This window comes from Aphelocoma coerulescens, chromosome 1A (assembly GCF_041296385.1).
Source record: "Aphelocoma coerulescens isolate FSJ_1873_10779 chromosome 1A, UR_Acoe_1.0, whole genome shotgun sequence".
Classification (NCBI taxonomy): domain Eukaryota; kingdom Metazoa; phylum Chordata; class Aves; order Passeriformes; family Corvidae; genus Aphelocoma; species Aphelocoma coerulescens.
In genome coordinates this window covers 64938968-64951629 of record NC_091014.1, presented here as the reverse complement: position 1 = coordinate 64951629, position 12662 = coordinate 64938968, and the positions used below count along the sequence as shown (strand labels likewise).

Here is a 12662-nt window from a genome sequence, read left to right as displayed (position 1 = left end):
CAGCTCTTTTATAGACTTTTTTCTTCATAGTCTAATTGGTCAAAGGATCAGCCACCCCTTGGGGTGATTGGCTAAAATCCTAAAACATCCATTGTCAAAATATTTTTCTACTGTACCATAAACAAAGCTCTGCCAGGTTGCAGGTGTTCATAGTTTATAGAACTCTACAAATATCTTCCATGAGAGAGAAAAATATTTCATGGGACTGGAAAGAAGCAAGAAAAATTCTTGCTAGCAGCAATATTTGTATCCACATGCAGCCATTGTATTTATAGCTTTTGATATTTTACTGTAGACCTAGTTCTTTCCTTGGCTGTTTGAGGCAATTCTGTACACACTATTATCAAATGAAAACACCAAAATGTGAGAACTAGGAAAGAATGGCTGGTTGGTGTTGTCAGGCAACACACAAAATCCTGCATTTTGGCACTTGTTTCAGGTGGACAAGGCCATTGTCTTCAAGGCCCATGAAGCAGTGAAGCCCTGCTGTGGTGTGTGGTTGCCACTGGAAATACTGCCAAGTTAACAGAGAAGTGGGAGTGTGAGAGTGCCTGGAACTTGCTTCCCCACTGCCTGCTGTCTGTGGTGGCCACAGAGATGTTTTGATTGAAAAGTTGACTGCTGCACTAATGCGCAGGCACTGGTGAACTGCTGAGTGCTGAGTATGCTTCTAGTGCACATATTTTTTAGAATTTTTTTCATTAAAGCCAGCAGTTTAGTAAAAGCAAGGAAAGAATTGTTCAGTTTTACTGCCAAACTCTTAAAATGACCAATTTTCCCCTTCTGTGTTGAGCATTGGAGACCTTACTTATTCCTCTTTACGAAATCTGAGGTTACACATACGCCTACAGCTGTTGTGTCACCTCCTGCCTCTGTAAAGCTGCGTGTTGACTGCAGGTGTTCTGTGGAGACTGAAGGCAAAATAAAAATGCCAGGTAATTGGTACCCCCGACTCTCAATCCAGTGTGTCTTGTGTTGCAGAACACAAGTGAAATGAAAGGGAAGCTCTTCAGAGAGTTGCATGCAAATTTTGACTGGTTGTGGTTTTGGAAGTCAAGGAACAAGGAGATACAGAGAATGCTTTTTAAGCTCTTCTATCAAATGTCATATCTCTGTTTTAATATTTTATGTGATGTGGCTTCTTTCAGATGATCAGCTGGATTATCTGAGATCAGAGAAAAGGGAGTGGTACTACTCAGCTGCAGAAAATAGGAAGAAAGTGCTGCCATGGCAGGGTAGGGCACAGACATACTGACTGCAGAGCACTGGCTATTTGTGGAGCTTGTTTCAATATACACATCTCACAGATAGCCAGTCAGAATTACTGAGGTAGAGGTGTTTTATTTATAATCAATAAGTTTAAAACAAACTTCAAAAAAAGTTTATGCAACGCTATTTTAGAATTTTTCCCCTGGGATTTGTTAGATAAGATTAGATATTTGTTTTCTGGACAACTTTTCTATTTGTGTGTTTACTAATTATAATGGAAAGACCTACTAAATTATGTATCTGTGTTAAACAGCTTGCTTTTCAAACAAAGGAAATTGGCCACAACTCTCATTTCTTCTATTTTTATCTTTCTCTTAAAGGGCAACACTTTAAGGAAAATCCTCCTGTATCGGTACTTTAAAGGGGAATATGGAACTGGTATGAATGGCCCCCTGTCTGCCAGCTACAGCAAAACTGCACAAGTGGGAGGTAAATCAACACACATCCTTTCAAGAGAACAAAATTAGCAGCACCATTTTTTCTAATAGGCACATTGGACATGCTCCAGGCATTCAGTTGGTAAATAAATCAAACATGTTCTGTAACCACTTAGAAGAGAGGTAGTGTCAGACTCTTCCTATTTTTAAGTTGCACACACTTGTCTCAGATTGTGCGTTTGGATGTACCAAAGTAGGTACCAGGAAATCCTCATCCAGAAAATCAGCAAAGCACTAAACTTTTGAAGAGAGATGATGTTGTTTCTGGAGACTAAAAAATTTTTTGATGTTCCATATCCTTTTTTTATATATGGAAAAGAAAAGATCTAAGGAAAAGCTTGTCACAAAACTACTGGTTAGACAACAGAACAGATTTTCCTGAGAGGTTGCAGGATGTGTCAGTTCTTGTTACAACTTTGCTGGACAAGACTCTGATGAACCTGTCCTATCTTCCTGTGGGCAGGAAGTTTCAGCAGATGATCTCTTTAGGTCCATTATAACTTTTTGTATCATTCTGCTGTAGAAGCCACAGGAAGTTACTTCAGGGTGGTTTCTAGGAAAACCCATAATAAGGGATGTCATAGGAAATGAGGCAGCAGCTGTATAGAGCCAGGTCAAAACTGCATTTTGTATTTTCAGTGCACACTGAGGGCATGCCCAGATTTGTCAGCTTTTCCAGATGTTACCCAGCTGTTCCTCCTTAGCTATGTCAATGTAGACACTGGAAATCTTTACAATCTTAATATCCTATACGCCAAATTTCTCTCCCTAACAAACAAGAGACTGAAATTCTACTGTTTTTTAGTTGTCTCTAAAAGTTGTGTGTGTGTGGCTTCATCACAAAGTCTGAAGCATTTTAATCAGTTCAATCAAAGTAGTACTGGCTGATTAAAGCAGTACTGTATTTTTACTAATGAAGTAGGCGCAGTTACATCTTTAGAGAAGTAAGTATAGCAGGAAAGATGATCATCTGTGATAATAAAAGGTGGTTGATTTAATGAGCTAATACAATTTAGCAAAATTTCTTCAACCCACACCTTTAATTGGGATTAACTCAAGTCTGTGTTGTTAAAGAATGTCATGATGATAATGATGATGATGATGATGATGATGATGATGACCTAGGAACTGGCAAAAGCACTTGGCTGGAAGGGCAGGGTGGATTTACCAGGACACAATTTTTTGTATAGATTAGGCCTGAGATTGAAGAGCAGATTTAAAAGTGGTTTCAGAGCACTGACCCTACTCACAGTTTAGTGTATGCAGCAATGGAATTAAGAAAGGGTTCAGTGAACAAATCAGTGCCATTTCCAACTTATTTATTGTCTGAATATCATGACAGAACAATGGCTTGGGGATTTGTTTTATTTCTTATTCTTTGAGCCCAACATTGCAGTTTCATACAAAAATCTTGTTTTTATCAAAGGGAATTTTGCCTGACAGAATTTCAAAATTAAATTTGTTATGATGCTATTGTGTGCTTTATCACTACTGATAGGTTCGTTTTCATATATGTGTGTGAAGCAGACTTGAATGGTATTTGTGTATTTGTCTAATTTGCAGGTGGATTTTCGGGACAAGATGCGGATAAGTCTGGGGTGACCATGTTTGATATCCAGTGCCTCCTGGACAAAGAAGGTGCCTCAGAACTGGTCATAGATGTGATAGTGAACACCAGAAATGACAGGATTTTCTCAGAAGGCATTCTGCTTGGTATTGCACTGCTTGAAGGTGGAAATACGCAAACACAGGTACTTATTTAATGTGCTTATTCACATATTGATTCTCAGATGCATGTGGTCTGGAGACAAATAAAGAGAACCTTTTTGCTGTGAGTCCTGTGAAAAGTTTGTCACTAGAATATGTACCACTGTAATACAAATGTAAATATGCCCTACTGCTATGCAGTATCTCATAGTGGAGGTTCTTCAGCAGAAGAAAATGTTTTTGAGCTGTCCCTTTCTGTTTAGCACTGTGCTGCTTTTAATCTGGTCATTGCCATGTGAGCATTATCCCCAGTTATTTGATGTCACTCTTAGTAAAATTAAAAATTATAATACTTCTAACTTTATAATGACAAATTATTTTCTGGAAGCCTTTAGAGACATTCATCAAAATCTCCAAAGAGAAAAAAAAATGGTCATTTAGGAAAACCAGTATCCCAGTCCACAGAAAATATCTGCTTTAAGCTATGGATTCTAGGTTTTTTTGTGAATTATATCCCTCTCACCCAGATTTAGCCAAACATTCAATCATGCAAGATGATTGAGGGGAGAAAGAGAATTGATATGATGAGAGAAGGCTGGGAGAATTGGGATTGTTTGTAAACTGTTGCAAATGGTACTCAGCCTCCTTGACAGTTATACTAAGGGACTGGAATTAATAACCTAAAATATTATTTAATATTAAACTCTGTCTGTATCACAAAAAAAAAAAAGGAATATAATCCAAGCTATAATATTACATATTAGATGTTCCATGCTTCCTCTTGTTGTTACATAATAAGTTACTTTTCAATTATTTGTAGATGGATTATGACTCTTGTAAGCCTGGAGAAATGGAGAGTGTCACAAAGTAATTTAACTTCAAGTACAATATTGTGACATTTAAAAGACTGCAAACAGCACTGTTCACCATTTTACCCAAATTTTAAAATATTGTCATCAATCTTTGTTACCAGCCTTGTATATCACTTTGTGAAAGAACTGGTCAGGCAGTGGCCAGCATTTGTTCTGTGCAAGTGAAGTAATTATTCATTATTTATTTCACAAAAGAAATCGTGTATTTTTGTATTTCTTCTTCCTTAGAAGATTAATATCTAAAGATTTATATTTTTTTTTGCAGTATTCGACTTACCAGCAACTAAAGGAGCAGAAAAAGTCAGAAAGGTTCTTTAAAGTGCTGTATGATCGCATGAAAGCTGCTCAGCAGGAGATCCGATCCACAGTGACAGTGAACACTATTGATTTGGGGAGCAAAAAGAAAGAGGATGACAGTGACCTCACCATATCTGTTCCCAAAAAGAGAGGTAAGGAGGCACCCCTGTGAAAGAGGGGAGCAGGGCATTGCATTGACACCGCATGTGCTGCACCATTGATGCTCTGTTAAGCTGATCAATAAACTTTAATACTAATCATTGCCAATTTGCATCTTTTGCCTGATTTTCTGTTAATTATAGTCCATCTCAGGTTGGCTACAAGGAATTAGCTTTAATGAAATCAGTGAAGCTCTGCCAGTTTGCATCAGTAAAAGATACAGGACCATATTTTTAGAGGAGCAGAAGCAGAGGCTGCTGCTAGTGGGGATATTTCACAAGAGCAAGCACAGGAACTGATTTCCCACCCTGTGGTCTTCCCATTGTTCTCATCATTTATTGTATATGGGAGAGAAATAGTAGGGCTTTTTGTGTTAATGTTCTGTTTCACTCTGGTTTGTGGTTTATTTGGAATGTGTTATCCCTGCATGAATGTTGCTTTGATATTCTTTGTAAGTTGCCTAGAGGTCTTTGAAAAGTTAGGCACCAACAAAGAAAAAGTTGCATTCATTATTATTGTTTTCTTATTGTTTAATCAAATGGGGAGAAAGACTTTCAAAAATGAAGGAAAATTATCTTCTTTGCAGTTAAGGATTCAACCCTGCATCTGAAAGAGGGAATGAAAGGACAATTAACAGAAGCATCTTCTGCAACCTCCAAGGCTTACTCTGTGTACAGAAGAGAAATGGACCCAGAAATAGATCTGATGGGCTCTGGAACAGATGCTGCAAATGCAGAAGAGAAGTCTGCAGAAGAAGCAATCATGAGCCCTGCCATTGCAATCATGCAGCCAATATTGAGATTTCTTCAGCTGCTCTGTGAGAACCACAACCGAGAGCTCCAGGTAAAGTGTTTTAAGCTGAGCTTTTATAGGGGTGTTATTAGAGGGGCTGCACCTTCATAAGGGGAGAAAAACATGCCTGTGCCTGGCTCCTGTTACAGAATAGGAGTGTCTGAAATGTTGGGGTTTTTTTGGTCCAAGGGAAAAAATAACCCTTTTAAAGAACCATTTGGGTGCTGTGGTGGAAGAGTATGTGTTTATATCTTCAGAATTGATTGGGGATCTCAGCACAGCCACATGGAACTGAGAAGGGTCTAAATGTCCCTGTTAGTAGTGGTCCTGTGCACAATTGGTGGAACACTTACCACAGATTTGAAGAGCCCAGGAAGTTTCTGGGTACTGCCCTTTTCCCAAAGTATTACAGTTGAAGGCTTTAAGGTGCTACATGTGTCCCTGCTATCAGTTCTTTTGGTAGGAATTGCTGTCCCCATAGCAACCTCTGCAAAATATATTTTCTGCAAATAAACCTCAGTGCCGTGGCCAGGAGCCTCCCTTCCAGTGGTGGTTGGGGTGGTTTGTGCTGAGCTCCTGTTCTGCCAAGGACCAGCCATAATGTGGCACCAGACCACTGCTCAGCTGTGGGGCAACAGCTTCCAAGAGAAGGGCTGTGATGGGTGGATGGGAGCAGGTATGCAGGACATATAAAAGACATTTAAGGCCAGTGCAGGTGTTTGCCAAGTTCACTTTCCTGAGCCCTCCTTGCTCTATGATTTAATCAGACAAGAGTTCTCAGCTGCTGCATTAAGGCCTGATATATTTTCTGTAGTAGTGCAGTGTACTTCAGTACCTGAGACACAGTGGTCATATGGTCATAAATTGTATCTGTCAATGTTTTCATGAAAAAGGACTTTGTTTGCCTTGACTATCTTCCTTTTCTTTTTTTTCTTTTTTTTTCATGTTCCTTTCCTCCATCCACCAGAATTTTTTAAGGCATCAAAACAATAAAACAAATTACAACCTTGTTTGTGAGACCCTTCAGTTTTTGGACTGCATCTGTGGGAGCACCACAGGTGGGCTGGGCTTACTGGGGCTTTACATCAATGAGAGGAATGTGGCTCTCGTCAACCAGACACTGGAAAGCTTGACGGAATATTGCCAGGGCCCGTGCCATGAAAACCAGGTAGGGCTCAAGAACTTCTGGATGCAGAAGGCTATATCTGAGTGTTGGTGTCTGGGTGCTTATCACAAACCTTTCAGTATTCCTGATAACATAAATTCACTTGTAGCTGCTATGACTAGACTTAACACGCTTCAAGCTTTCCTAAGGCCTGAGCGACCCTTTTAAGTCAGAACTCAAAACAGACTCTTCCTGTACTACCTCTTCTTCCTTTGAGGGTTTGCAGTCTTTTTGGAGAGAGTTTCATGTTTTATGTTGCTGTGTCCATGGCTTAAACCTCACTTTTTGAGACTGGATTTGGAGTCACGGTTTTGGAAATGCATTGCAAACACAGACTTGTGTTCTTCATTTTCACACAGTTTGCCCTTTCTGGTGTTTATACACATTGCTAACATTTACTTCCCATATTTCACATAACTGTCACAAAGTTTAACTTGCTATACTGCCATACCACTTAGCAGCATCTTTAATTATGGTATCAGTAGTGAAATGGATGAGACTAAAGACCACGCTTCTGGTCTCCTGTACTTTGCTCACTGCAGTCTTTTGAAGTCACACAGCTGTGACTTTTGGTAAAAGTCTCTTTAGTGCCGTGCTGAAGAAGTGTAGCAAGGCAAAGGATGTGGTTACATGCTGCCATATTTGATCTGAAGAGAACTGCGGTGAAGTTGTCATAGTGGATGAAACTGCAGAATTTTTGCTATGGATTAGCAGTGGGAAAACTGTGGTGAGCAAAATTACAGAAGCAATCTGTTGTTTATGCTAGAAATAGCTGAAGAAATACATGCAATATTAATGCTTCTTCATTAACGAGCACCAATGAAATGTAAAGTGCTATTACTGCCATTGCTGGTAATCAGCTGCCTTTACTTAATATTTTTAAAACAAACAAAAATCCTTTAGTGGACTAAATTTTGAACAGTCATATTCAATCCACTTATGAATGGGAAAAACAGCTGTAAAAAAGGTATAGCTACAGGACTGGAGATGAAAAAAAATGTTACAAGTTAACGTGTTCTCCAACAAATTTACATGAGAAGCACTGGAAGAACACTGATATGGAATGGAATGATGAATTACACTTTATTACTTAGACCTATCTGCTGGGAAGTCACTCAGGATTTGAGCTACACTTGTTTACACCAACTGCAAGTCTAATTCAATATATTTCAGGGGCAAATGCTCCATGCTGTCATTTTTATTTTTCCCCCTCTCTCTGTCTTTCTGGAAGACTTTTCCTTTCCTAGTGACCTATAAACCTGCCAGAGTAAAGTGCCACAGGCTTTTGTATAACTGTCTCTTACATGCAAGGCCTAGGACGTCCAGAACTCCAGCTGTAAAGGCATTTGGGAAGTACCATTGGTCACAAATGGAGCTTTGAATTCCATATCCAGAAATACCCTTCTGTGCAGGACGTGTCCAGATGCATGTAGAGAACCTTGATTTTCATGAGCACTTCATGCTATAGCAGCAATATTAATGCTGGCTGCTGAGGGCAGATGAAGAATCTGAGCGTGCAAATTTGGTTGTGCCTGCAGTCAAGCTTGCCTTTTATGTCTGAGGCTGGCATGTGCTCAGCTGAATCTGGCAGTGCTCCTGAGGGCTGCTGTCTGTAACTTGTACCATTTGGTGCCAAGCCCTGCAGGATTCACTGGGAGCAGATTTTAGCTTGCACCACCTTTTTTCCAGTTGGGTGTTTCACTGCTGGCAGTGTTTGGGTTAGTTCTGTACACACAAGTCTCCCCCAGCACTTCTTGTGGCATTTTCAGGCTGTTCTGCTTTGGCTGAAAGGTTCATTGCTGTTGCAAGGTGTTTTACGTTTTGGGTCCTTCTTTTGGAAATTTCCTGATGTGCATATTCTCTCCCTCCCTCTGGCTGTATTGTCTCCCACTTTTCCCTGCTCCTCCCCTCCCTCCCTCCCTCCTGCCCTTGCCCCATTCCTTTCTCTTTTCTTATTTTGCAGACATGCATAGCCACCCATGAGTCTAATGGGATTGATATTATAATTGCTCTCATCTTGAATGACATAAACCCTCTTGGCAAATACTGCATGGACTTGGTGCTTCAGCTCAAGGTACAGTATATGTAAATTTGTTTATTTGCATTTGGGTAATAACAGAAGACATACCTATGTGAGAGCTCTAGGCAGCCTGACATTTACTTAATCTTACCATAGCGCAATATACTCAGAAGCCTTTGGGAAAAAAAGCTTGCAAATGAGTTCATCTCAGCTTCAGAATCCTTATCAGGCCCTCTGCCATAGGCTTTTTGACCCACTCCTGTGTTTGGGACTATGTCCTCAGCTTTTTCTTTAAAAAAATCCTATCAATCAGGCATGACACAGCTAGCATGAAAAGTCTGTAATGTGGATTAAAAATCTCTCAAGACTGATAAATAGCCATACTGTACAGGCATGCAACAAGTCAGGCATTCTCTCTAAATACTTTGAATTCTTCAAAATTATTTGAGAAGGAAATACTGTGAAAAAGAGTAATGCATCAGGTGACCTGCAATGTCAAATAAAGTTGAAAACAAGGTTCAAGTAAATTGTACTTTATTTCCCTTCTCAGTGTCCTCTAAGGGGAAACACAAAGTGTAGAGTGTGAGGGCATAGCCCAGAGCAGGAGGGCTTGTAAAGTAATTTTGTTCTGTATTCTGGGGAGAGTTGGACAGGCTCTTAGATAAGTTTCTCCTGCCTGTGTGCCAGTGCATGTGGAGGGGAGCTATGCAGCTGTACTGTCTGCCAAGCAGGGTAGAATCTGTCCAGGAGGAGCCCTGGGTTATTGCCTTTTCTTGCCTCCCAAATTAAGTATTTCCATTGCAGATGGTCTGTTTCCTCCCCAAACCAGCAAATACTTTGTGGTAGCTGCATTGCATCATATTGGCAACATTATACATGTCTAATAAAATAATTAATATGGCTATATATCATGTACAATGAAACATTGAATCAACAGTGCCTTACATATGATTTTAATAACTGTAATTACATTTTTGAATGGCAATATAATTCAGGCCCCCCTCTAGCAAAACACTTAGGCAGACATTTAACTTTGAACATGCAGACAGTTCTTTTGAAGTCCAAATTTCAGTCTCTGTAAAGATGTAGCTGCGTTCACTCCAGTGCCATTTTGATTTGCCATTGTTGTGAGACTAGCAAATGCTTGTAGAACGGCCTTCCTGTGTAGTAACCAAAAATGGATTTTAGAGACAGCTCTGCAAGGACCAGTGAGACCCTGTTCACAGGATGCTGTCTGTGCTCAGACTCACTCAATTAGCAAACATCGTGGTAGATGATAGCAGAGGTTCAAACTGTGGAAATGGTTCCGATTTTACAGAATCACAGAGTCATTTGTTTTAATAGGGATGTCTTGAGGTCATCTTGTCCAAGCCCCCTGCTCAAGCAGGGTCAGCTAGAGCAGGTTTCCCAGGACCATGTCCAGCTGAATATCTCCCCAACTGGAGACTCCACAACCATTTTGGGCAGCCTATCCCACTGTTTGATCCCTGTCACAGTATAAAAGTGTTTTCTTGTGTTTAGATAGAATTTCATGGGTGTTTTATTTTGTCTCTTGCCCTCTCACCAGATACTGCTGAGACGGGTCTGGCACCCTCTTTTAGATTTCCTCCCACCAGGTATTTATACACATTGATAAGATCCATCTGAGCCATCTGTACTCCAGGCTGAACAGTCACAACTTTCAGTGGCTCCTTATATGAAAAGTGCTCCATTCCCTTCATCATTTTTATGGCTTTTTGCTAGACTCTCATTCCATTATGTCCATATCATTCTTGTACTGGAGCTGGACACATTGCTGGGCAAGATGTGATCTCAAGAACTGGATATAAATTAAGAAGCTGCCGTTTTTGATTTTGAGTGGCAGCACATTGAAATAATAAAGCAATGAGTTTAGCAAGTAATGTTTAACATTGACACACACATTGTCAGTGTTCATAGGCAACTTTGAAGTCGCAAATACATAAACTTTGTGTTGAAAATACAGAATTCAAAGTATATAGGCCCATACATTCACACTTACAAGCAAGCTCAGACACTGTTTTCAGGGGACATTGTATGTTGAACTTACACCTCCCAACCAAAGGAAAGGCAATGCAGAGTTATATTTTCCCATGCCATCTTAGTTTAGCTTGTTTTGCACATAGTTTTTGATGTGGTATTTAATTACATCTTCATGGATTATATTTTCCAGTGGACTCCCAAACCATGTAGTGAGCAGAGCAGACAGTGCTCACTGAGTGCACAGATGGCCAATGCTCTATTCTGCCTCTTTTTAATTTTGAGTGTGACCCCCTGGCCTTCCTTACTGACTAGTGTGTAAGCCCTGGCACATAGTAAGACCTCAATATCTGCCACATCTGTGACAGGATGAAGAGACATTGTCAGTCTAAGGGTACAGAGAGTCTAATACAGGTGTCTTTTTTTTCCTCATAGCTGTATCTAGTTGCTTCACTCACTAATTTATTTGTCCAAAATTTTTCTCAGGAGATGAGATGGGAGACCAGGTAAAGGTGAAGTGAAGAGTAGAAGTACTTTGGGCTGTCCTGTTTTTTAGCACCTGGAAACTGATTTTTCACAGTACTAATGTGTTATGAACTTTGTGCTGTATTTTCCAAGTGAGGGACTACTTTTCCTCACTGTTGTCTGGGATTAGAAATCAGATCCAAATGTTCAGAAAGTGAGGAATAAGTAGTCAAATAACCATCTCAAATGCCTGCTGTAATTCTAGGCCATGACATGGCACTTTTGCTGAGTCAGGAGCAAGAAGTTGGCTTTGTTGACACAAAGTTCTACCTACCCTCTACCTTTCCCAGCTTCCTGGAAGCTGCAGCAGGTTTCTGTCCATCCCCAGGGTTGTCTGCACTGGGAAATAGATTCAAAGTCCTCCTCACCCCTGAGTGAGTGGACTGATGCCTTCCTCCTGTTTCCTTCTCTTCCTTACCAAGCTACCTGGGAGCCTGTCATGGCCCCTTCCCTCCTCCTCAGTTTGAGATCCTACCAGTGCTGCCACAACTGACTGGGTCACTAGTGTAAGGGAAAACTGCAGAAGAGGAAGCATCCTGCTTTTCAGAACAGCATCCTGCTAGGAATCCTCATCAAAATTCTGTCCTCTCCCTCCACGTGTTCTCGTTCACTGTGCACGTTGAACTTCGGCAGTGTTGGTTGCACTGAAGGTAAAGAGTCTGACTAGACCTTTCCCATGGATGGTCCTGATTTGATTTGGAAGCAAAAGGAAAGGGACATGGCAAAACTCATATGGAGTGCTGTTCTCCTTGAGCCAGTCCCAGTTAGGTCTTTTCTTCTCATCTGTTGTTCTTTGTCCTTACCTCATTCCTGTGTCGGCAAGCCCAGGCTCCTCTGTCCTGGCTTCTCTCTCAGCTCCCAGCCTCTTCTCCCAGAAGTTTCTAATTCCCCAGTTATGTACAAGTCTTCACTCTAATCTACTCTCCTTCCATTTACCTTCAGTCTGATCCTTCAGTCCTCCAGCCAGAGGTGTTTAATCCTCAGCTTAACACAGCCCTGAGCAAGCTGCTTTGAGCAGTGGCTGGACTGCTGGAACCTTAGTCCAGAGGGCAGCCTTTAGTGTGTGGTTTTATGATCCAACCTGCATGGCTTTGTAATTCTGTGCTCACCAAGAATAACCCCTGTGGGCTTTTAGCTGTGGAATTAGTGTGTTTCTGCTCTGTGGTACTCAAACTGTAATTTACAAAATGCTTCCAAGTTGGACGAGTTTGGCTGGGAGACTTCAACTCATGTGATTGTTCTATTGGCCTCTAGTGCTCCATATTTTCAGCTCTATCATCAAGACTTGGGGATGCAAAGTCTGCTTAAAACACAAGTTGCTTAAACATGCAGGGAATAACATTTTTCTTTTTGCCACGGTCCCAAAAAGAGCTGAACCCTTTTCCTCTGAAACTGCCCATGCCAATTGTCTGAGGCACACC

At 40.7% G+C, this 12662-nt stretch overlaps 1 protein-coding gene across 9 annotated transcripts in view; it reads left to right on the top strand.

Annotated features, from left to right (window-relative positions):
- ITPR2 (inositol 1,4,5-trisphosphate receptor type 2) overlaps positions 1-12662 on the top strand; it is a 246210-nt gene that overhangs the window by 165667 nt on the left and 67881 nt on the right. For all 9 annotated transcript variants that reach the window (XM_069003276.1, XM_069003280.1, XM_069003275.1 and 6 more), the window contains 6 exons: positions 1590-1698; positions 3270-3457; positions 4551-4734; positions 5328-5584; positions 6501-6701; positions 8662-8772. In XM_069003276.1, coding sequence (XP_068859377.1) covers positions 1590-1698; positions 3270-3457; positions 4551-4734; positions 5328-5584; positions 6501-6701; positions 8662-8772 — 1050 coding nt within the window. The remainder of the gene's footprint in view (positions 1-1589; positions 1699-3269; positions 3458-4550; positions 4735-5327; positions 5585-6500; positions 6702-8661; positions 8773-12662) is intronic.